We start from the raw sequence: 25,992 nt of genomic DNA, 5'->3' as shown, positions 1-25,992 counted from the left end.
GGGAGGCGAAGGTAGAGGAGGAGGTGGAGGTAGAGGAGGAGGTGGAGGTAGAGGAGGACATGGATATAGGGGAGGAGGAGTTAGATACAGCATAACTCAAAGAAATTATCATGAAAACCAAGAGGAGCAGAGGAGAGAGTATGGCCAAGAGAGGAAGTTTGAGGGGGCAGGCAGTGGGGAAATCCTACAGACCAATTACACACAAGAGGGTCTGAAGATCAATCTGAGGAAGGGAAATATCCAGGAGGTATATGTGAGTACACATACTGTAGTTATCAGAGCACCACATAAACCATTGATACGTGTATTATAAGTAGTACATCAGATAACCCAGAGTATAAGGTGTATAATTTGTTTACTTTTCATTCTACTCTTCTTTATCTGGAATGACAGCTGTCTTGTAGAAGTTATAATTTAAGTTTGAATGGAAATACATAGCTGTCCCCTTCTCGCTTCATGAATGTTTGGTCATTTGTTTTGAAACCTCTAGTCTGAGGGCATCGTCAACACCATCTCTGAGGATTTGGACCTGAGTAAAGGTGCTGTGTCCAATGCTATCCTAAAGGCAGCCGGTCCTGGGCTCCAATCAGCAGCCACAGATGAGGCTCGTGTCAACAGATTGGCCTATGGTGACGTTGTGGTCACCGACGGTTACAACCTGCGATGTCAGAGGGTGATCCATACTGTCTGCCCCCATTGGGACCAGGGAGCTGGCTCAGCAGAGAAGGTAAGCTATGAGTTTTTGACAGTGTTTAATTTGTAAATCGGGAGGTCCCGGAACACATAGTGAGTGTGAGGGGTGGGGGTATCCGGAGGGCTCTGAGGTACTGGAACACATTGAGAAAAAAAGTGTCAAACACAACGTAGCAGCACAGCTGACAGCCAAATAGCCTACTGTCTATGTTGGTTGAATGGACAGCACTCTCCAAGGTGCTGTTCTCTCCAAGGTGCTGATTAATTGAAAGCATGTTAAAAGTCACTGCAGTATGCCCACATACTTGAGTATAGCTGCAGGGCTTACGCAAGTCCATATTTCTTATAGTCTAATTTTCTAGACATCGATGTATAGCAACATTTTTAGACGACACTGCCTGCAGAACATCCGCCATATGCACACATACTCAGCTGTGGGGCTCACAAGACCCCAATTTAATATCATTTTCAAGACATCAATGTAGCAGTAGAACAAATATCACAATATCAGAATATAACTTCAAATAAAATAAATCTCTGTAGGCTACAGCAGAACACACATATGAGAATATATATGCCTCCTGCCATTGTGATAATATGAAGCACATATTCAGATTACCGTAATTTCTGGACTATTAAGCGCACCTGAATATAAACCGCACCCACTGAATTAAAAAAATAATATGTATTTTGTACATAAATAAGCCATGTCTATAAGCCGCAGGTGCCTACTGGTACATTGAAACAGATGAACTTTACACAGCCTTTATACGAAACACGGCTTGTAACAAAAATAAATAGGCTTTTAAACGAAGCACGGCTTGTAACAAAAATAAATAGGTTTTTAAACGAAACAGGGCTTGTTACAAAAATAAATAGGCTTTAACGAAACACGGCTTGTAACAAAAATTTAAAAATAGCAGTAAACAGTAGCCTACCAAGAAAGTCATTGGTCACTATCTTCCTCCTCCTGTGCACTGAAACCACTGAAGTCATCTTCTTCGGTGTCGGAGTTGAATAGCCTCAGAATTGCTTCATCCGATGTTGGATCGTTTTCATTGTCGCTCTCGTCACTTTCATCCGGAGGCAAATTCAACACGCAGCAGTCCAGCCTTTCAAAACCCGTTGATGATAGTGGATTTTTTGATAATGCTCCACGCTGTCAGCAGCTCTATTTCCTTTTCCAACAGCCAGATCGATCGCCTTCAACTTGAAAGCTGCAGCATATGCATTTCTCCGTGTGTTTGCCATGTTGAGGGTGACAAAATGACTACCGTAATCAGAATGATGGGAAGTGTGAGCGTGCTCGATTTACGTCACATTATGTGATGGTGCTCAGTTTTTTGACGGCATGAATCTTGTGAAAGCGGGAAAAATCCATAAATTAGCTGCGCCATTGTATAAACCGCGAGGTTCAAAGCGTGGGAAAAAAGTAGTGGCTTATAGTCCGGAAATTACGGTACTTTCACAGTACAGAACAAGTTTGTAAAGGAAAAAAATGTCTTACCTTAGTTTTCCAAACCTCCAGCAAATACTCTCCCCATGTCAAGTCCATTTAACTCATGAGAGTCCATTTCTTGCTCAAAGCCATGAGCGGGCCTGTGGCTGTGACCTTTAGCCTCCTTCTAAGGCTTTTCTGAAGACTGGCTAATTTTTTATTGTCCTCTTTAGCCTCATCTACAAGACTTGCTGCCACCAAATGTTCCCTGGTTCGGGCATGTTCAAAAACCTTGTTATACGTCTGAGGCATAGATGTTAACTTACTGTACATTGCACCCACTCTTTTGCTAGTTTGATCCCTCCAGTCGTTTCTAGACCCAAGCTATCTTCCTTTTTGCATGCGGTACAGCCCAACTTTGAATTATGAATGACAAGCATGGGGTTATGTGTTTGCTTGAACTGAAAATTGCACCTGACCGAGCACTTTGTCTGTGGATGCACTGCCCCCCACCTCCCAGCTCCCCGTCTGCCTCTCCATCTGAGTCTGACTCTCTAGTAGGCCTACTAGCTAGTGGAGGTGCCGGTGGTGATGCTGAACTGTTGGGATTAGCAGCACTGCGAGCTTAGGCATTGCCATCGGGAACAGTTTGCACCTCACTCCTCCTGCACTGACAGTTCTCTGGTTTGTTTTGGGTTCAATTGACCATCTTTCTCTAGATGTTTGGACTTCAAAAATGTCAAACTCGATTGCCTTTTCTTTTCCATTTTTTATTTGGCTTTCCCAAGATTCAAATTCAGTAGGGAGACGACTAGCCTAGGCTACGTAACGTGATTACGTAGGGACCTCTTCACTAGCTGACCACCTACCAAGACCTGTGTCGAGATCAGTTACTTACCCCAATTTCCCTCCCAATAACCTTTATGTACAAATAAGAGAGCAGGTCTGGAATCAGTGTGGCAGGAAAGGTTGAAGGATCCCCACGCTTTTACATTATGGTTTTTCTGTTGGGAAGGAGAAATAATGAGGAGGCAACTTGATTTAACACTGATCGATTTTATTAGAATGTATACAGGGCGAACATTGAAACAATTAATAAATCATGTGAGAGGTACCGGATCCGTCCACATAGGTGCCGGAACAAACCAAGTCAAATCTGATAGATGCCGGAACAGGTTCCAGCTCAAATTAAGTACTGGTTATTGAGAGTGCATAGAATGGTTTTAGTAACATTTTTCTAAAATTGTCCATGTGTTTGTAATTTAAGATATTGAGAACGATAATCAGAGATTGCCTGAGTGAGGCAGAGAAGCATAGGCTGGCATCCCTGTCTTTCCCTGCCATTGGAACTGGGAACATGGGATTCCCTAAGGGCCTGGTGTCCAAGCTTCTTCTGCAGGAGGTCAAAGACTTCAGCCAGAGAAGAAACTCCACACACCTTAAAGAAGTGGCCATCGTGGTCCACCCCAGCGACACCCAAACTGTGGATGTAAGTTTGAAGATGGAAAATGGTTTAAAAGGGGATTCAGTGTTTATCATCACACAGAGGTAGTATTGTTGCATAACCTCACCTTTTTCAGTGTGTGTTGTGCTCTTAAATATATTTGATAAATGCTCCACACTTTATATCTCCTGTTTACAGTGCTTTGTCAGGGAATTCAAAGGTCAGACACAAGGGTATACTTGGCAGAGTTCACAAGGTGCCGGCCAATCACAACATTCCAAATCTCATGTTGGCCAATCACAGCAGCCCTCTGGTAAGCTTAATTCACAGCCTTCAAAGTCTCCCCAAAAATATTCAACCACTGAGACCCTGCTGCCTCTTTAGAGCATGTCTGTTTCCACAGAACCCCCTTGTCTAAACATGATATTTTCATTAGGCGCAGGCTTCTTTGGACAGGTGTCATCCCCTTCTCTGGGTGTGTACAGCATGCAGATTGGTGACATTACTTTTAAAGTGTCATCAGGAGACATCACCAAGGAGTCCAGTGATGTCATTGTCAACTCCTCCAATAAGGACTTTAACCTCAAATCAGGTAACTTGTACCTCTGACAATACCATAGGTGCGGTAACCAATGTTTCATGTTGATGAGGCTACTAAGACAAATACTAAGGAACACCTTATAAGGATGTTTAACATGTACACATCTGAAATGTTGGACATCCAAATTAACAGTGTTTACAGCTACACAATCAGAAAGCAAGCTAAATCCCATACACCCCCACAGACACACAACTTATTTAATGGTTAAATTGTTGACTTAGAATAAAGAGCCATATTGTACTAATGTCTTTGTTTCTTCAGGTGTATCCAAATCCATTTTAGAAGGAGCTGGATTGAAGGTGGAGTTGGAGTGCTCAGAGATTGGTGTGTATCCATGTCCTTGCGTCAACATATACTGTAGTCATGTTTCTGGTCAAGGAGACTGGTGTCATGTTGGATATGAATGAGATGACATTTCAGCACTGTTTGATACTGTCTGGTAAACGTCTACAGTCAGTTTCCAATCCATGGGTCCTACAACACTGGTGTGCATTGATTTGACCTTTTAGTTAATTAGATTCTTGAAATCTAAACCTTTCCTTTTATGCTTTTCTACAGTCAGATCCCCAAGCTTCCAACCATGCAGGATGATCCTGACATCAGCAGGATCTCTCCCATGCAAACACATCATGCACATTGTGGGACAGAATGACCCTGACATCATTAAAGAGACTGTGTACAATGTTCTCAAGAAGTGTGAGGAGCGAAAGTTCACCTCAGTGTCCTTCCCAGCGCTTGGAACAGGTACTCTGCTTTAAAGGTCTTTATTAGACTACACCGTCTTGTGTAGTTGCATGTTTTTATTGTACTTGTTGCCTGTTTTGTTGTGTTCTTTGCGTCTACTGTGAGGTTGTAAAGTGGCCATATGCTTTGCTTCCATGTGCTCTGAATGGGACTACCTGCTCCTCATAATGACTACCTGCTCCTCATAATGACTACCTGCTACTTTTCCTAGCCTAGTTTAAAAAAAATCTTGTTCTTTCTTCATCTTTCTGCTCCCCCCACCCAAACATACTTTGCCTCGCTCTTTTCCTTGTTTTGTTCTCTTCCTTGCATCTTTTTCTTGTCTCCTTCGCTTCCTTTCATATTTTCCTTGTATCCTTCCCTTCCATATTTTTCTTGTCTTCTTCCGTTCCACATTTTTCTTGTCACCTTCCCTTCCTTCCATCTTATTCTTGTCTACTTCCCTTATGTATTTTTCTTGTCACCTTCCTTCCCTTCCATCTTTTTCTTGTCTCCTGCCATTCCATATTTTCCTTGTCTCCTTCCCTTCCATATTTGTCTTGTGATTAGTCACTCTCATGGACAGATTTGCTTCCATCATGTCATTGTCTATCTGTACTTCTGTCTCCATCTATGTCTTTCTGTTTGCCTCCATAGCCATGTCATTGTGTGTCTGCCTCCGTCTGTCTGTCAGGCCAGGGTGGGGCGAGTCCCTCTGCTGTTGCGGACGCCATGATGAATGCAGTGGTGGACTTTGTGAAGAAGAGAAAGGGACAGTTTGTGAGAAGTGTGAAGATCCTGATATTCCAGACTGCCATGGTGACTGAGTTCCAACAGAGCATGAAGAGGAGAGTGGAAGAGGGAATGGAGGAAAAGGACAGTTTTACCAGGTTTAAAGGTCAGTGAGAATGGAAGTGTGCGAGGTAGAAGACAATATGAGCTCAATGTGTACTGATACAATATAGTTATTATAATCATAAGTGACATTTTGTCAAGGAGTTTATGTTGTGTGTGCTCTTTCTTCAAAGATTCGCGCTCTGCCCGTGAGAACTTTGTCATGGAGGGAGAGGAGTTTGCCCCGACCGTGTTCCAGCTGTGTGCAGAGAGCCCCCAGGCTGTGAGACGTGCCCGGGACTGGATTAAATACCTCATAATGAAGGAGCAAACTGAGAAAACCATCAAGAACCCGTACATCAACCAGCTGAGCCAGGGGGATGTGGAGAAGTTGCAGGCCATGCAGAGGGAGCTGACGGTCAGGATACGCCTGGAGAAGAAGGGCCCAGACTCCCTGATCCGCCTGGAGGGCCTGAGCCGCGATGTGCTTAGAGCAGACGGCCTCATCAGGGACATGGTCCTGGACCAGGAGAGGGCAGAGAACCGCAGACAGGCAGCTTTCCTGGTGAGCAGCCTGGTGGAGTGGCAGTACAAAGACCACAGTGGAACAATGGTGTCATTTGACATGCTCACCAACTACATCCTGGAGGAGGCTGTGAGAGACAACAGAAAAGTGACAATCAAGATCAACAATGAGGATTATGAGGCAAATGTAGCCCACAAGAGAGCTGTCAAGATTAGGGGCACAAGAGAAATTGAATTACTGAGAAAAGACCTGAAAGGTGAGTCCATCCATAATAAATACTCATCTGTCTAGACTGCATTAAAATTAAATTATGGAGAACGGTGATATTAAATATAAAAGAATGTCTTATTTTTAAGAACACATTTTTTTCTAATTTTGATGGATCCATACAGTATATCAGGGGTCTCTAACCTTTTTTTATCACAATACCTACCAATTTGTAAGTCGCTCTGGATAAGAGCGTCTGCTAAATGACTTAAATGTAAATGTTTATAGCTTTAAAATAGGCACATTCTTCTCGTATCCTCTACCCTTCAACTCGTCCCGGGTTCTTGGTGTACAAGAGATGTTTTCTGTCAATATACCTGGTAAAATAAAATGGTTAATAAGTAGCATTTGGCATGACAGGACTCCCATAATTCTCTCACTTCCATAATCCTGTTTTCTCTCTGTTTTTAACTATTTCTGTACTCCCAATATTGCAATTATTCATAGATTAACAACTAAAATAGATTTTTTGGAGTGCAGGTCAATGCTTACCTCACATCAGAAGACAATTTTTTTAGGAAAAAAATTAGAACAAAAAAGCATTTCAATTTTTTTGGTTTAATTCACCTTTATTGAGCATCTAGCAAGAGAAGAATGTGTCGTTCTAGTGATGTTTCTGCGGTTAGACATACTGCTGCAGCACATGTCATGGAACTGAGAATTTCATCAATATGTATTTAAAGTTGTGAATGATTGAGTCTTTTTAATGACAATACTTATTGCGGAATTAATTGACACCTAACTGCCAAATTCTCTACTGTGTTTTGTCCAGACGATACATCAGTGTCTCTACCTGCACACTGGGATGACATGAAGGGTTCCCTCTTAATGCTGGTCCCACTAACTACAGGATCCAAGGAATACAATGATGTAGAGAAGGAATTTCGGAAGACTTTACTCACTGACACCATCACTACAGTATGTTTGTGAAAATGTATACCTGAATTTAATTTGCATTCCACAAAAGACTGAGTTTCTATGGTGACGTTATACGAAAGCCTCACATTTTTGCTATCATTTAAAAAAAAATGTTACATTAAAGGCAACAAAGCTTTGTGGATTTTTTTTTCAAGAATGGAACTGTAATTCCTGGAACCAGTGAAATGTGTAATTCCTATTCCTTTGCTGTTCGTTACGTATTTAGTTAGGTGGGATTTCACTTCAGTAATAAATAAATCACTGTCGATTTCTATGTGTGTTTCATTTGCTATTCGAAGATTGAACGAGTCCAGAACGATTCACTGTGGAAAAGCTACCAGATAAGAAAGAAGCTCCTGGAGGAGAAGAACAAGCACACAAACAACGAGAAACTGCTGTTCCATGGCACCAGTTCTGACTCCATCACCCAGATCAACAACCATGGCTTCAATCGCAGCTACGCTGGAACACATGGTATGAGAATGGTCTCATGGAAACATGTCTGATGACCAATATGCTTTACTGTTATATTGAGACCTCTTCCTAAGAGAGGAGGAGCTTGATGTTGAGACATAAATCCATTTGATCAATTCGGTATCATTGTTATATATATTTTTTAAACCCTTTAAGTAAAATATGTTTTTTGTCCAGGTGCGGCTATTGGCAATGGGTCATACTTTGCTGTGGACTCCAGTTATTCAGAAAAATATCACTCTAAAGCTGATGCACAGGGGATCAAGCACATGTACCTGGCCAGGGTTCTTGTTGGAGACTACACTCAGGGACAAGCAGGCTTGATCGTTCCTCCTGCCAAAGCTTCAGGGCAAGATGCTGACTTGTACGACAGTGTCACAGACAACACCTCCAATCCAACCATGTTTGTGATCTTCAGTGATTTGCAGGCTTATCCAGAGTTCCTCATCACATTCCAGTAAATCAGATTTGACTGTACCTTCATTAGTATATCATTACTTCCCAACAAATTCCATATGTCTGTGTAAAGGGTTTTAATGGTATGTGGGTTAGTTGTTATAGCCATGTCTGAGGTTAGACATCCTTAGAGTAACCAGTGGTGTAAAGTACTTAAGTAAAAATACTACTTAAGTTTTTTGGGGGTGGTTTCTGTACTTTACTATATTTATATTTGTGTCAAATTATACTTTTACTTCATTACATTCGTAAAGTAAATAATGTAGAGGAGAATCATATGATTCACTGTGCACATGCTCAGTTTAGTCCTGAACCCTCATGTGAAAAAGTCCTTGTGATTATGTTAGTAAAATTTTAAATGGAACTGTAACTGAGTAAACTTATACTCTTTATTATATTTGATTAACAATATGAGTTCATAAGATGGGATTGTGTGACACAGACAAGGAGTAATTAAAGTTAATGAACACCATTCCAACTAGGAAGAAAGAAGTGGACTGTGTAAACAGATAAGGTAGTTAACCTATGGTTGAACCGACGAAACTGAGCTCTGGGGTGTTTAAGATAAGACAGTGAGTGCATTCCTAGGTTTTCTGTTAATTAGAACTGTCAGCTAAGTGGTGATCGATAGTGTTGAGGGGTCAAAAGTTACCTGGGAGTGTGTTAGTAAGTTAGAATGAACTTTTCACCTCACTTTGTCCCGGTCGAGAGGAGGGGATTCTGTTAAGCAATGAAATGACGTCATGTTATTTGTATATAAACTGTTGCTCGTGGGAGCGCGCTCCGAGAATAAATTCTGTTACTTATTATTGAAATGGCTGGTCTCTGTCTATTTTATGCAAACAAGAATCTTACAAATTCTCATAAAATAGATTAAGGATTTTCAATTAATGAAAACACATTGGCATAATTAAATTACAGTAACAGATTACCACTGAAGATTCTATTGACAGAAATCTGATTTTGAGGTAAAAAACTGAATTATTTTGAACAAATTTGTAATGCATAAAGTGCATTATAGTTCCATTCACCAAACTTATATCAGGTTTATAACCAGTCCGTGTAGAGATATTTGATGCAAGTTAGCAATGCTAAAGTTTTAACATTTTAGCTCAAATGGAAGCTAGCTAATGGCTGCAAGGGTCAGAGATATTTTTGGTACATGTTTTCTTTTACTTTCAGCATGCCGAGATTATGGAAAAGAAAGACAGACGGGAGTACCTCTCCACACTTTGAAAAGACCATCAAATGATGTAACAGAGCAGGGGAAATCAATCAGATCAGTTGCAAAGTTGTATGGTATATGTCATGTGATGCTGTGCAGATTCTGCAAAGAGAGAAGAAGCTACTGGAGAAGGGGTTGAGAGAGCTTATAGACTACCGTAGTGGAAATAGGGTCTTCATTGATGAGCAGGAGCAGAAGTTTTCAGAGTATCTCTTGAGGCCAGCTGATTTATGCCCACTGATATCCAGGCCAACTCTCCGGATGCCTCCCAGCCCAGCTATCCAGCTGCCACCGATGTCACCTCTCCAGCTGCCTCCCATGTCACCTCTCCAGCTGTCTCCCATTTCACCTCTCCAACTGCCATCCAGGCCACCTCTCCAGCTGCCTCCCATTTCACCTCTTCAACTGCCATCCAGGCCACCTCTCCAGCTGCCTCCCATTTCACCTCTCCAACTGCCATCCAGGCCACCTCTCCAGCTGCCTCCCATTTCACCTTTCAACTGCCATCCAGGCCATCTCTCCAGCTGTCTCCCATTTCACCTCTCCAACTGCCATCCAGGCCACCTCTCCAGCTGCCTCCCATTTCACCTCTTCAACTGCCATCCAGGCCACCTCTCCACATGCCTCCCATTTCACCTCTTCAACTGCCATCCAGGCCACCTCTCCAGCTGTCTCCCATTTCACCTCTACAACTGCCATCCAGGCCACCTCTCCAGCTGCCTCCCATTTCACCTCTCCAACTGCCATCCAGGCCACCTCTCCAGCTGCCTCCCTTTTCACCTCTTCAACTGCCTTTCAGGCCACCTCTCCAGCTGCCTCCTAGGCCACCTTTCCAGCTGCATCCCATGTCACCTCCAACTGCCTTCCAGGCCACCTCTCCAGCTGCCTCCCATGCCACCTCTCCAGCTGCCTCCCATGCCACCTCTCCACTGCCAGGCTGCCTCCAGCTCCAGGCTCCACTCCCATGCCACCTCTCCAGCTGCCTTCCAGGCCACCTCTCCAGCTGCCTTCCAGGCCCACTCTCCAGCTGCCTTTCAGGCCCACTCTCCAGCTGCCTTTCAGGCCACCTCTCCAGCTGCCTTTCAGGCCACCTCTCCAACTGCCTTCCAGGCCACCTCTCCAGCTGCCTTCCAGGCCATCTCTCCAGCTGTCTCCCGGGCCACCTCTCCAGCTGCCTTCCAGGCCACCTCTCCAGCTGCCTTCCAGGCCAACTCTCCAGCTGCCATTCAGGCCATCTCTCCAGCTGCCTTTCAGGCCCACTCTCCAGCTGCCTTTCAGGCCCACTCTCCAGCTGCCTTTCAGGCCACCTCTCCAGCTGCCTTCCAGGCCACCTCTCAAACTGCCTTCCAGGCCACCTCTCCAGCTGCCTTCCAGTTAACCTCTCCAGCTGCCTTCCAGGCCATCTCTCAAACTGCCTTCCAGGCCACCTCTCCAGCTGCCTTCCAGGCCACCTCTCCAGCTGCCTTCCAGGGAACCTCTCCAGCTGCCTTCCAGGGAACCTCTCCAGCTGCCTTCCAGGCCACCTCTCCAGCTGCCTTCCAGGCCACCTCTCCAGCTGCCTTCCAGGGAACCTCTCCAGCTGCCTCCTAGGCCACCTTTCCAGCTGCAACCCATGTCACCTCCATCTGCCTTCCAGGCCACCTCTCCAGCTGCCTCCCATGCCACCTCTCCAGCTGCCTCCCATGCCACCTCTCCAGCTGCCTTCCAGGCCACCTCTCCAGCTGCCTCCCATGCCACCTCTCCAGCTGCCTCCCATGTCACCTCTCCAGCTGCCTCCTAGGCCACCTCTCCAGCTGCCTTCCAGGCCACCTCTCCAGCTGCCTCCCATGCCACCTCTCCAGCTGCCTCCCATGCCACCTCTCCAGCTGCCTCCTTCCCATGCCACCTCTCCAGCTGCCTCCAGGCCACCTCCAGTCCACCTCTCCAGCTGCCTTCCAGGCCCCTCTCCAGCTGCCTCCCATGCCACCTCTCCAGCTGCCTCCCATGCCACCTCTCCAGCTGCCTTCCGGGCCACCTCTCCAGCTGCCTCCCGGGCCACCTCTCCAGCTGCCTTCCAGGGAACCTCTCCAGCTGCCTTCCAGGCCAACTCTCCAGCTGCCTTCCAGGCCATCTCTCCAGCTGCCTTTCAGGCCCACTCTCCAGCTGCCTTCCAGGCCACCGCTCCAGCTGCCTTCCAGGCCACCTCTCCAGCTGCCTTCCAGGCCACCTCTCAAACTGCCTTCAGGGCCACCTCTCCAGCTGCCTTCCAATTAACCTCTCCAGCTGCCTTCCAGGCCATCTCTCAAACTGCCTTCCAGGCCACCTCTCCAGCTGCCTTCCAGGCCACCTCTCCAGCTGCCTTCCAGGAACCTCTCCAGGCCTTCCACCTCTCCAGCTGCCTTCCAGGGAACCTCTCCAGCTGCCTTTCAGGCCACCTCTCCAGCTGCCTTCCAGGCCACCTCTTCCAAACTGCCTTCCAGGCCATCTCTCCAGCTGCCTTCCAGGCCACCTCTCCAGCTGCCTTCCAGGCCACCTTCCAGCTGCCTTCCACCCTCCAGCTGCCTCCTAGGCCACCTCTCCAGCTGCCTCCCAGGCCACCTCTCCAGCTGCCTTCCAGGCCACCTCTCCAGCTGCCTTCCAGGCCACCTCTCAAACTGCCTTCCAGGCCACCTCTCAAACTGCCTTCCAGGCCACCTCTCCAGCTGCCTTCCAGGCCACCTCTCCAGCTGCCTCCTAGGCCACCTTTCCAGCTGCATCCCATGTCACCTCCAACTGCCTCCTAGGCCACCTCTCCAGCTGCCTTCCAGGCCATCTCTCAAGCTGCCTTTCAGGCCCACTCTCCAGCTGCCTTTCAGGCCACCTCTCCAGCTGCCTTTCAGGCCACCTCTCCAACTGCCTTCCAGGCCACCTCTCCAGCTGCCTTCCAGGCCATCTCTCCAGCTGCCTCCCGGGCCACCTCTCCAGCTGCCTTCCAGGCCACCTCTCCAGCTGCCTTCCAGGCCAACTCTCCAGCTGCCTTCCAGGCCACCTCTCCAGCTGCCTTCCAGGCCAACTCTCCAGCTGCCTTTCAGGCCATCTCTCCAGCTGCCTTTCAGGCCCACTCTCCAGCTGCCTTTCAGGCCACCGCTCCAGCTGCCTTCCAGGCCACCTCTCCAGCTGCCTTCCAGGCCACCTCTCAAACTGCCTTCCAGGCCACCTCTCCAGCTGCCTTCCAGGCCACCTCTCCAGCTGCCTTCCAGGCCACCTCTCCAGCTGCCTTCCAGGGAACCTCTCCAGCTGCCTTCCAGGCCACCTCTCAAACTGCCTTCCAGGCCACCTCTCCAGCTGCCTTCCAGGCCACCTCTCCAGCTGCCTTCCAGGCCACCTCTCAAACTGCCTTCCAGGCCACCTCTCCAGCTGCCTTCCAGGCCACCTCTCCAGCTGCCTTCCAGGGAACCTCTCCAGCTGCCTTCCAGGCCACCTCTCAAACTGCCTTCCAGGCCACCTCTCCAGCTGCCTTCCAGGGAACCTCTCCAGCTGCCTTCCAGGGAACCTCTCCAGCTGCCTTCCAGGCCACCTCTCAAACTGCCTTCCAGGCCACCTCTCCAGCTGCCTTCCAGGGAACCTCTCCAGCTGCCTTCCAGGCCACCTCTCAAACTGCCTTCCAGGCCACCTCTCCAGCTGCCTTCCAGGGAACCTCTCCAGCTGCCTTCCAGGGAACCTCTCCAGCTGCCTTCCAGGCCACCTCTCAAACTGCCTTCCAGGCCACCTCTCCAGCTGCCTTCCAGGCCACCTCTCCAGCTGCCTTCCAGGCCACCTCTCAAACTGCCTTCCAGGCCACCTCTCCAGCTGCCTTCCAGGCCACCTCTCCAGCTGCCTTCCAGGGAACCTCTCCAGCTGCCTTCCAGGCCACCTCTCAAACTGCCTTCCAGGCCACCTCTCCAGCTGCCTTCCAGGGAACCTCTCCAGCTGCCTTCCAGGCCCGCTGGAAACGCCTGATTACTCTTCTGATTTCAACCTAGTTGATGTACACCCATTCAAGCACTCAGAAGGCCAAAACGAAATGTGCCTTGCCTAAAAAAACAGCTGGAAATAAGCAAGCCAAAACAAACCACACTGAACAACAACCAAACAAAACAGATTGAACCAGAATAATCAGATTCCTCCAACGAGGAAAACTTCTGCATTGTGTGCATGGGGCACTTTAACAATTCCATGTCCAAGGAGGTCTGGTTGCAGTGCTGGGAATGCAAATTGTGGCCCCATCAAACCTGTACCACTGTCACAACGGTGACTGATTAAGTGTCCAACATTCAGTCACACACCAAATAAACATGGCAATGTTGCTCTAATGGTCTCAATAAAGACATTCAATAATTAGTTGCATGTCATGATTTATGTACTTTTTCAATCTGTTACAATTCACCCCTAGCACTGTTACAACTAACCCAGACCACTCCTTGTATTTATGACCACACCATGCATTTGTAGTTTGATTTACATAATAACCACACCAATTTGTAAAGGACAAATGTAGGTTGTTTGTATCAAGTTTTGACTACACTACCATAAACAATCTCTGAGAAACTGACGGAAAGGTGAGAAGTGTTACAGCCATCACTGGTCTCCCCAACTATTTACTCCATACATTTTCCCTGACACCCAAAAGTTCTCGTTACATTTTCCAATTCACACACTTACTGTATCAAGAGACCATCCCCGGTCATGCCTACTGCCTCTGATCTGGTGGACTCACTAAACACATATGCTTAATATGTAAATTATGTCTAAGTGTTGGCGTGCCCCTGGCTATCCGTAAATAAAAAAATAAAAAAGCTGTGCTGTTTGTTTTGCTTAATGTGAAGAATTTGAAATGATTCATACTTTTACTTTTGATACTTAAGTATATTTAAAACCAAATATTTTAGCCTTTTACTCAAGTAGTATTTTACTAGGTGACTTTCACTTTTATTTTTGTTATTTTCTAAGGTATCTGACACGACTTCCGCTGAAGTCGGCTCCCCTCCTTGTTCGGGCTGCAATCGGCAGTCGACGTCACCGGCAGTCGACGTCACCGGCATTCTAGCCATCGCCGCTCCATTTTTCATTGGTCATTGTTCATTTGTTTTGTCTTGTTCCCCGCACACCTGGTATACATTCCCTAATCACACTGCATATATATATATATATATATATATATATATATATATATATATATATATATATATATATATATATATATATATATATATATTGTGGCAAAGAAGGGGGTCGAGTGATAAATGGCAAATGTGCAGGTCGTAGATGGTACTCCCATAAATGTTGGGATGATGCCTAATAGTTTCCCCCACTTCATCATGAAAAAGGGTTTGGTGTACAGAGTTTCGAAAATAGGGGTTGATGTGGTGGAATAGTTGTTGGTTCCCACTCGGTACCGGAGGACAGTACAGCCACTGGCAATGCCCCAGTGCACAAAGCGAGGTCCATACAGAAATGGTTTGTCGAGATCGGTGTGGAACAACTTGACTGGCCTGCACAGAGCCCTGACCTCAACCCCATCAAACACCTTTGGGTTGAATTGGAATGCCAACAGCGAGCCAGGCCTAATTGCCCAACATCAATGCCCGACCTCACTAATGCTTTTGTGGCTGAATGGAAGCAAGTCCCTGCAGCAATGTTCCAACATCTAGTGGAAAGCCTTCCGAGGAGATTGGAGGCTGTTATAGCAGCAAAGGGGGCAACAACTCTATATTAATGCCCATGATTTGGTAATGGGATGTTCGACGAGCAGTGGTCCACATACTTTTGGTCATTCATGTATGTATGTATGTATGTATGTATGTATGTATGTATGTATGTATGTATGTATGTATGTATGTATGTATGTATGTATGTATGTATGTATGTATGTATGTATGTATGTATGTATGTATGTATGTATGTATGTGTGTGTGTATGTGTGTGTGTGTGTGTGTGTGTGTGTGTGTGTGTGTGTGTGTGTGTGTGTGTGTGTGTGTGTGTGTGTGTGTGTGTGTGTGTGTGTGTGTGTGTGTGTGTGTGTGTGTGTGTGTGTGTGTTTGTGTGTGTGTGTGTGTGATACTTTCGCAAGGCACTGTATGTAATACTTTCGCAAGGCACTGTATGTATGTATGTATGTATGTATGTATGTATGTATGTATGTATGTATGTATGTATGTATGTATGTATGTATGTATGTATGTATGTATGTATGTACTTCCCTACGTAATACTTTCGCAAGGCACTGTACGTATGTATGTATATACGTACGTACATACATACATACATACATACATACATACATACATACATACATACATACATACATACATACATACATACATACATACATACATACATACATACATACATATACATACATATATACATATTTCAAATATTTCAAATATTTGTCTTCCAACAAGACAATGATCCAAAACATAAAGCAAAATCTACAATGGAATGGTTCAAAAATAAACATATCCAGGTGTTAGAATGGCCAAGTCAAAGTCCAGACCTGAATCCAATCGAGAATCTGTGGAAAGAACCGAAAACTGCTGTTCACAAATGCTCTCCATCCAACCTCCACTGAGCTCGAGCTGTTTTGCAAGGAGGAATGGGAAAAAATTTCAGTCTCTCGATGTGCAAAACTGATAGAGACATACCCCAAGCGACTTACAGCTGTAATCGCAGCAAAGGGTGGTGCTACAAAGTATTAACTTAAGGGGGCTGAATAATTTTGCACGCCCATTTTTTCAGTTTTTGATTTGTTAAAAAAGTTTGAAATATCCAAAAAATGTCGTTCCACTTCATGATTTTGTCCCACTTGTTGTTGATTCTTCACAAAACAATACAGTTTTATATCTTTATGTTTGAAGCCTAAAATGTGGCAAAAGGTTGCAAAGTTCAAGGGGGCCGAATACTTTCGCAAGGCACTGTACATATTTGGATAGAAAACACTCTAACGTTTCCAAAAGTGTTGAAATAATGTCTGTGAGTATAACATAACTGATACGGCAGGCGAAAACCTGACGAAAATCCATCCAGGAAGTACCATTATTTTGAAATGGGTGTTTATCCATTGAAATGGATATGACCCAGATTGCGTTCCCTATGGCTTCCACTAAATGTGAACAGTCTTTAGACATTGTTTCGGGCTTTTATTCTGAAAAATGAGGGAGAATTACTACTTTGAATGAGTGAACAGTGGAAAGTCCCAGAGCTGTTTGGTGCGAGCGCGCCTTTTGTTTTTTTTCCTTAATATTGACGACGCTATTGTCCGGTTGAAATATTATTGATTATATAGACAAAAAACAACCTTAGGATTGATTGAAAAACATCGTTTGACATGTTTCTACGAACTTTACTGGTACTATTTGGATTTTTGGTGATTTTTGCCTGTTGTGACTGCCTTTGAGCCAATGGACTACTGAACAAAACAAAGGTTTTTGGACATAAAGAGGGACTTTATCGAACAAAACAAACATGTATTGTGTAACATGGAGTCTTGTGAGTTCAACCATATGAAGATCATCAAAGGTAAGTGATTAATTTTATTGCTCTTTCTGACTTTTGTGACTAATCTACTTGGCTGGAAAATGTTTTTATGGTTTTGTGTGCTGGGCGCTGTCCTCAGATAATTGCATGTTTTGCTTTCACCGTAAAGCCTTTTTGAAATATGACACAGCAGCTGGATTAGCTTTATTTTGATGTATTACACTTGTGATTTTATGAAAGTTAAATATTTATAATACTGTAATTTGAATTTGGCGCACTGCAATTTCACCGGATGTTGTCGAGGTGTCCCGCTAGCGGCATGCCTTTCCCAAACAGGTATTTAAGAAATTTTGCCACAACTTTGGAAGTATGCTTGGGGTCATTGTCCATTTGGAAAACCCATTTGCGACCATGCTTTAACTTCCTGACTGATGTCTTGAGATGTTGCTTTAATATATCCACATAATCGCCAGCACAGCCCAGTGCGGTCTGTTCCACCCCGCCGCACTTGCCGGGCTTCGGGGAGTATCAAGCCAAGACAGGTTGTGCAGGCTCGGAGCTCGAGACCTCCAGTGCGCCTCCAAGGTCCGGTCCATCCGGTGCCTCCTCCACGCACCAGGCCTCCTGTGGCTGCCCCACGCACCAGGCTGTCTCTCCGTCTCCTCCCTCCAGGTGTTTCCTCCTGTCCAGCACTTCCAGGGTCTCCCTCCTGTCCGGAGCTGCCAGAGCCTCCCCTCCTGTCCGGAGCTGCCAGAGCCTCCCCTCCTTTTCGGAGCTGCCAGAGCCTCCCCTCCTGTCCGGAGCTGCCAGAGCCTCCCCTCCTGTCCGGAGCTGCCAGAGCCGCCCTTCACTCCGGCGCTGCCAGAGTCTCCCGTCTTTTCGGGGCCCGCTGAAAGGGTCCCCAGTCCGGGGTCGGCGGCGAGGGTCACCGCTCCAAAGGCGCCACCGAAGTGGGCACCAACGTCCCGCACCAGAGCCGCCACCGTGGACAGATACCCACCCAGACCCTCCCCTATGGGATTAGGTTTTTTTGCGGCCGGAGTCCGCACCTTTGGGGGGGGGTACTGTCACGTCCTGACCTTAGTTCCTTTTTTATGTCTCTGTTTTAGTTTGGTCGGGTGGGCATTCTAGGTTTTGTAGTCTAGGTTTTGTATTTCCATGTGTTTGGCCTGGTATGGTTCCCAATCAGAGGTAGCTGGCAATCATTGTCTCTGATTGAGAACCATACTTAAGCAGCCTGTTTTCCCACTATGGGTGTGGGTAGTTTTCTGTCTTTGTGTGTCTGCACCAGACAGAACTGTTTTGTTTGTTTCGCTTTGTTGTTTTTTTGTTCTAGTGTTCAGTTTCTTTATTAAATTGATCATGAACATGTACCATGCTGCACCTTGGTCCTCTTCACCTTCTTCCACCTATGACAACCGTTACAGCGTGAGTGTGTGTGCAAATGTTAAGTGTGTGTCTGGTGATAAAGCAGCTCTCTGCATGGTTTTGCTGCCCCAGAAATCCCTCTTCTCTCTAGCCTCCCGCTGTCTCTGTCACATCCCATAATGCCACACACCGTTGACTGCTGAACTCCTGGAAGCGGCTGGAGATCCGGGGGGCCAGGTTCCTCTAAGTGCTCTCAGTGTGGGGCTTGGCACACTCATGGTGGATTCTGCTGCTGGCACAGATTGTGTGTCCACCCCCTTAGTGTATGGATGATGTATGTACTTTATTTATTTCAGTCGCAGTGTATGCTGTGTCATAAATCTGTTCTTTAGTGCCATGCAGATTAGTGTCTTCATAGCGGGAGACAATAACTCTACATCTGTTTTTCCAGTCACTTGAAAGTTGATGAAAGTTCAAAGCCAAATTTAAACTCTAAAACGTTAAACTGTGGTGAACTATCATATTGTCCTACACTCTCTTTTCTTGTTTATTGTCTCCCTGCTTTTCTTCCAACTCCAACTCTATCTGTCATTGGCAACGTTCCCTCCAGCTCGTTGCTCATCCAGTTGAGCTGGCTGTTAGTGCAGTTGATGGTTAGTGGAGGGAAGGGTTGGGTGTTGGCTGTTTGCCAAATCGACACAGTCATGTATATGAGCTTCCTCTCTTTTGAAATGTGTTTAATAATACGACTATGGTTTTACTCTACACAACCCCCAAGACTTTTCTATTTCTCTCACTCCTTTGTGCAAAGACTCATTCTCCCATCTAATATATTAATGTCTTCATCTTTCTTTCTTCTTGCTCACCATTCAATTAGTTTCCTCTAACTGATCCAATTAACACTGATTTCAGTTGTATCTACGTGTCATAATAGCTACACACTTTACAAAAGCTGCTTAAATCAAACCTTCAACGAGGAGGTTTGACTGGATTAGTGATATGCTGGTACTTGTTCTGACAGTGTGGTTGGCTATTTTTCGAGTGCTATTTTTACCCTGACTCTCTTGGTAAAGTGCTCCTCTCCTGGGAGACAGGGTTGTGTGAACCACCTCAGGTCATGAAAGAAGTGTGTGTGTTTGGGTTTATAAATAGAATATAAACACTTCATATATTTCAATGAACTGTTGGTATTTGTCGGTGACAAGGAAAAGTTATTGTGATGGTAACCTTGTCTGAGGAATAATTGTCAGCTTTTCTAGACAGAGAAAGGTGGAGATAGAATTAGACGGAGTGAAAGAGCAGCCTCCTGCATTGACTGACATTTCCCCAGTTCAGTGGAGTGAGAAACCGAATGTGGTCTAAAAGCTTGGTCTCCATACAGAGCCAGTTTACATAATGGGTCCCAATCCAGTGTGTGTATGTCTCTCTGGGTGTATTGTGAATGTATATTTGTATGCCTGTGTGAATGAATCTCTTGGTGTATGCGTGTGACCGCAGTGCGTGTCCTCTGTGTCCCCAGCAGCTTCCTTCCTGTATGACTGCATTCTGTAGATTCACTGTATTTGTGAAAGTTTGCATTATTAATGATGGTAAAACTCATTGCTCTGCTGTTTAGGAGGCAAACTTTTCTTCACGCAAAGTCCCTTTTCTGGTCAAGGGCTCAGCTTCCACTGACAATTTAACACATTACATCACAAATGTCCTCTGTGTCTTTACTGAGAAACAGTGCAGTCATATTGGACGTGTCATCAGAGGCGTCATGCCCATAGGGGGCACAGGGCCACGTGCCCCCTCAGATTTGTCCTGTTAACCCTTTCATGCGTGAGTTCCAAATATCTCTAACGGTCACCCCAGCATGAATTTTTTGGCACCTGATGTTAGAACATTCTCTCCATTCCAGAATGTGATTGTTACGCAACAGTACATTTAATCCGTGCTGCCCTCAAACCAAGGAATTAAGCCTGTGTTTATTCATAAGCTATTTCAACTTCAATTTCAAATGATTTTCCAACACGTTTTTATTTTCTAAGAACAGTTTGAATTGAGGTGTGTTTTGCCTCCTCTTTCATTCACATAAAAATAGTAATTTTAACTTTTGCTGACAATTTCATTTTTGGGACATTTCTGACCCGGACAAAATTCCCCAAGCACTTCCCAATTGTTTGTGCAGTTCAAGTCTGCAGACATTTGCGCATCTCCCGTCAGAGCAGGATCTACACACGTGTTCACATTTTCCATCTGTTGTCCGCATCGCAGTCATTGTTGTTTTCGTTACAAATAATAACTTTGGAAATTTGTGCGTTTCTATCAAAGTAAGTGCCTTATTATGTTGTAAGAGTTTCTGTATGTTGTTTCTATTGTAGCTCACTGTATGTATGGAACATAATATTTTTGTGTATATTCCTTATAACCGCAGACACGTGAGGTAACGCTACTCATTTCATAACCTTTATGGTGTTATAATCAAAAATGCTTATGTAGCTGCTGCTGTTGTTGCTGGTGAGTCTCTGATCAACCTCTACGCAGACGACACCATTCTGTATATGTCTGGCCCTTCTTTGGACACTGTTAACAACCCTCCAGGCAAGCTTCAATGCCATACAACTCTCCTTCTGTGGCCTCCAATTGCTCTTAAATACAAGTACACTTAATGCATGCTCTTCAATCGATCGCTGCCTGCACCTGCCTGTCTGTCCAACATCACTACTCTGGACGACTTAGAATACGTGGACAACTACAAATACCTAGGTGTCTGGTTAGACTGTAAACTCTTCTTCAAGACCCACATCAAACATCTCCAATCCAAAGTTAAATCTAGAATTGGCTTCCTATTTCGCAACAAAGCATCCTTCACTCATGCTGCCAAACATGCCCTTGTAAAACTGACCATCATTTACAAAATAGCCTCCAATACCCTACTCAACAAGTTGGATGCAGTCTATCACAGTGCCATCCGTTTTGTCACCAAAGACCCATATACTACCCACCATTGCGACCTGTACGCTCTCGTTGGCTGGCCCTCGCTTCATACTCGTCGCCAAACCCACTGGCTCCATGTCATCTACAAGACCCTGCTAGGTAAAGTCCCCCCTTATCTCAGCTCGCTGGTCACCATAGCACCACCCACCTGTAGCACACGCTCCAGCAGGTATATCTCTCTGGTCACCCCCAATGACTGGAACAAACTACAAAAATCTCTGAAACTGGAAACACATCTCCCTCACTAGCTTTAAGCACCAGCTGTCAGAGCAGCTCACAGATTACTGCACCTGTACATAGCCCACCTATAATTTAGCCCAAACAACTAACTCTTTCCCTACTGTATTTATTTTATTTATTTATCTATTTATTTTGCTCCTTTGCACCACATTATTTTTATTTCTACTTTGTACATTCTTCCACTGCAAATCTACCATTCCAGTGTTTTACTTGCTATATTGTATTTACTTTGCCACCGTGGCCTTTTTTGCCTTTACCTCCCTTATCTCACCTCATTTGCTCACATCGTATATAGACTTGTTTCTACTGTATTATTGACTGTATGTTTGTTTTACAACGACACAGAGTTACACATGGAGCATGTGTCAAACTGCTTTGCTTTATCTTGGCCAGGTTGCAATTGTAAATGAGAACTTGTTCTCAACTTGCCTAACTGGTTTAAATAAAGGTGAAAAAAAAGAATAGCTAGCTAACTACATTCTTCTATCAGCTCTGGAAAATTATGCTAATTGCGTCAGAAGTATTAGCTTGTGTTGTATTTTGAAGCTACCCTGGCCTTATGACTCCCAAGTGGCGCAGCGATCAAAGGCACATCACCTTAGTGCTAGAGGCGTCACTACAGACTCCCTGATTCAAATCCAGACTGCGTTTCTATCAAAGTAAGTGCCTTATTACGTTACAAAAGTTTCCGTATGTCGTGTTATGCCGTTTCTACTGTAGCTCACTATGTATGGAGCATAATATATTTGTGTATATTCCTTATAACCGTGGACACTCAAGGTAACGTTACTAATTTTTTAAACATTTATGGTGTTGTATTCAATAATGCTTATGTAGCTAGCTACATTCTTCTAATAGCTCTGTAAAACAATGCTAATTGCGTCAGAAGTATTAGCTTGTGTTGTATTTTGAAGCTACCCTGGCCTTATGTCTCCCAAGTGGCGCAGCGGTCTATGGCACTGCATCTCAGTACTAGAGGCATCACTACTACAGACACCCTGGTTTGAATCCAGGCTGTATCACAACCGGCTGTTATTGGGAGTCCCATAGGGCAGTGCAAATTTGGCCCAGCATTTTTGTTTTTGGCCAGTGTAGGCCATCATTGTAAATAATAATTTGTTGTTAAATTACTTGCCTAGTTTAAATAAATAAAAAATGTGACCATGGTTTGTTTATTTGGTCTATTCAGCATAGCAGTGTTTAGTTACTTTTTTGTAATATTGTTTTATTGCTATATCCTTATATTGTATAATTCCTCTTTATTCTGTATTTTCAGAAACCACAAACAGGATTTACCAATATCATAACAGGAGCTGGACATGTTTGGAGCTGAAGATTGAGGACAGCTTTTGTATGCTAGTGTCCACTCCTGAACAGTTTTACTAGATGAAAACACAGCGAGAAAACACATAGGCCAATATGTAATAGTCATCTATTTTATTGCAGTATTGGTGGTGATCCAACAACAACTTGTTTTACTAGAGGGGGAAAAAAAACTGAATATGCATAACCCATATTTAATATTCATGCGGTGACTGAACAACAACTCCATTTCTACTCCCACCTCGAAAGGCATAGTATCATGGCAGGTCACCGGTCAAGTCACCTGTCAGGTCAGTCAGTCACTTATTGCTGCAGATGTGCTCAATAGAGTTGAGCATGTGATACTCCTCAAAGCATGGTGAAAAACATAGAGGTGTATCACAAGCTGAACACATGTATTTTGTCAACTTCCTCTGCTTACTTCTCCTGGTGGCAGACAGGCAGACTTTGCAGTGCCTCCATGTGTGACTACCTTGAGCAGCAGTTTGAGGGACTTTGCAGGGAAAATGCAATGCAGTGAGGCATAAGGGATTGTCCGCAGCAGGGCAACCCCCAGTGGATGGGCCCCGAGGGGTGTGGTGCTCCTCCAGCAGCTCTCTCATGAGGTTCTCTCTATACTTTGGTAGGTAATTACTTTACCTATGAGGGAATGGGGAGGATGAGGAAAGGGAGAGGATGATGAGGCAGTGGGTAGGTGGGTGAGATATTGTCACTATAGTTACATAATGGATTTGTATGTGAACTGTACATCCAATTACAAAAATACCTTGTTCAGTAATCATCTCACCTGTTAGTTGGCAGTGAACTACGCTGCCGTTGAGGGCAGCAGTGTCGATCAGATGGAAAAAGATCTTCTTATACCACTTGGATGTTTTCCGAGTGCATTCCACAAAGCTGTTTATCATGTCCGCCTTATCCACGGCCCCCATTTTGAGGTTATAGTCAAGTACACAGTCTGGTTTGATCTTTCTCTCTCCCATCAGGTGGTACACCTTCCCTGTGGCCGACATGGTTGCTGTATGGACAGTGGAGAGGACGTCTCGCTTGTCATGCCACTTTACTGCCAGCTGTTGACCCTTCTCCTTGAACTCCATCCCCGCTCTCTGCATCTTCCTGCATCCGAATGCCGGCATCCCCTTCCTGTTCGATCTGACTGTGCCACAGGTACCTTTTGCTGTTGGAGAGCAGGTGCTGGAAGAGTGTGGGACTGCTGTACCAATTGTCCACGTACAGAGTGTGTCCCTTGGCGAGATGAGGACCCAGCATGGTCAACACCGTGGACCCGGACACCCCAAGCCCCTCAAAATGTTGGATGTCAGTAGTGGGCCGTGTGTAGACTATAATGTCCAGGACAAATCCGGTCTTCACGTTGCACATGACAAAGAACTTGAACCCAAACCTGTGCCTTTTGGAGGGAATATACTGACGGGACGCCAGCCTACCTTTCCATAACATCAGGGACTCATCAATGCATAGGTCCTTGTATGGCACAAAGACCCAACCAAATGCTGATGTCAGGCTGGTAAGAACAATTCTTATTTTGTATGTATAATCTATACAGCACATTATGTAGTGCAAAGCCCTTACCTTGCAATTGTCAAAGTATGAAGTTGTTACGGTTCTTGATCCAGTTGGTTAAGTGGATGGCCTCCACAGATTGCAGTTTCTTTGCCTGGTGTCTGTCAGAATTGTTAAGATACAGTAAGTTTTTGCCTCATTTCATGTATAGATGATGTATATCTGTTGGTACGTGCGTTTGTTGAATTTGTGTTTACTTAATTTTGTTTATGAACTGGGAGTAAGTGTTTGTACATGTGGGTGTGTGTTTTTGGAAGTGGGTGTTGGCATGTGTCGTGTCCTTGGCATCGTTAAGACTGAAGACTTATCTTTATCAAAAATTATTATTACGTGATTTAACTACTTAATCATGTAACTGTTAATAACTAGGAAGTTGGGGACCAAGGAAAATATTCAGATTACAAAGTTATAATTTTCCTAATATAACTTTCAGATATTTTAATATCTGATCAATTAGTCTTCTGATTAATGAATTATTCTTTACCTCACGTTAGTCTCATTCCAAACGTCGGAAATTGTTGGTTATCTGCACTTTACTATGAGTCATCCATACATCAATTGTCTTAAAATCACACAAACAAACAAAGTAGATATGGTAACAAAGAAATGACAGGGGAGTGTGCCCTAGCGGGCTAAACCAGCATGGCGGCTTGTTAGACAGAGGGACTGATAAGGGCGCGAAAGATAAGAGACACTACAAAGTTGATAATTAGAACAATTGAAATGCTAATCCTTTGAACGTGAACGATCACTCATTCGGGAATAATTGCAATCAATATATATATTTATGCTCAGTGTGTCGTTGGGATCTCTGTTGAAAAGTTTGTTTCTGTTGGAGAGTTTGTCCGCCCTCTCTCTCTCTCTCTGTCTGTCTCTGTCTCTGTCTGTGTCCTGGTTAGAATGGATAGTTCAGAGTGACATTCATTCATGTCTTTATAGAATAGATGTTTCTGCGGTTGTCTGTCTTCGCCTTCAATGATACTGAATTCCTAGCTGCAGACTCGTAATTAATATCAAAGGCTTGTTCTTATTCTGTCGGTATCGATAGTCTAAGAGTAACCACGTGAAATGGTTAAAGGATTCAGCAATCTACTTAAACCTTATTTCCCTCTGTGATAGTGGTACTGGTCTGGTCTCAAACCTTGGCCCTCTCGTTATCGAGGTAAGCTGGTCTAGTGATAGAAAACCCAGGTGGGGTTTTTATTCGGAACATAGAAAAGGGCTGTCTCATGATGCCAGTGCCTGTCTGTGCCCCTGGAGGCGTGCCAATGACTTAGTGAAACTTTAAACAGAAATACAATTCTCTCACATCAACATCATTCCATAGCATCACATCATTTCACAAATAGTATCATCCTCACTCATTCATCTTATACAACAATTAGATGTAGACCTCATAACTGAGGCTATTGTATAAACAGCATTATGGTAA

At 44.7% G+C, this 25,992-nt stretch overlaps 1 protein-coding gene across 1 annotated transcript in view; it reads left to right on the top strand.

Annotated features, from left to right (window-relative positions):
- Nucleotides 1-9,189, top strand: part of LOC135544356 (protein mono-ADP-ribosyltransferase PARP14-like) — a 34,219-nt gene extending 25,030 nt beyond the window's left edge. Inside the window, exons 7-18 of the mRNA XM_064971899.1 lie at nt 78-253; nt 491-727; nt 3,399-3,620; nt 3,774-3,888; nt 4,012-4,167; nt 4,438-4,500; nt 4,735-4,920; nt 5,594-5,797; nt 5,928-6,515; nt 7,299-7,444; nt 7,744-7,918; nt 8,096-9,189. Of these exons, the coding sequence (XP_064827971.1) occupies nt 78-253; nt 491-727; nt 3,399-3,620; nt 3,774-3,888; nt 4,012-4,167; nt 4,438-4,500; nt 4,735-4,920; nt 5,594-5,797; nt 5,928-6,515; nt 7,299-7,444; nt 7,744-7,918; nt 8,096-8,379 (2,552 nt within the window). The 3' untranslated portion in view covers nt 8,380-9,189. The remainder of the gene's footprint in view (nt 1-77; nt 254-490; nt 728-3,398; nt 3,621-3,773; nt 3,889-4,011; nt 4,168-4,437; nt 4,501-4,734; nt 4,921-5,593; nt 5,798-5,927; nt 6,516-7,298; nt 7,445-7,743; nt 7,919-8,095) is intronic.
- Nucleotides 9,190-25,992: the final 16,803 nt, after the last annotated feature.

The sequence above is a fragment of the Oncorhynchus masou genome, chromosome 8, assembly GCF_036934945.1.
Source record: "Oncorhynchus masou masou isolate Uvic2021 chromosome 8, UVic_Omas_1.1, whole genome shotgun sequence".
In the NCBI taxonomy this organism is placed as follows: domain Eukaryota; kingdom Metazoa; phylum Chordata; class Actinopteri; order Salmoniformes; family Salmonidae; genus Oncorhynchus; species Oncorhynchus masou.
Note: the sequence above shows the minus strand (reverse complement) of the source record. Positions and strands in the feature narration are given on the sequence as shown.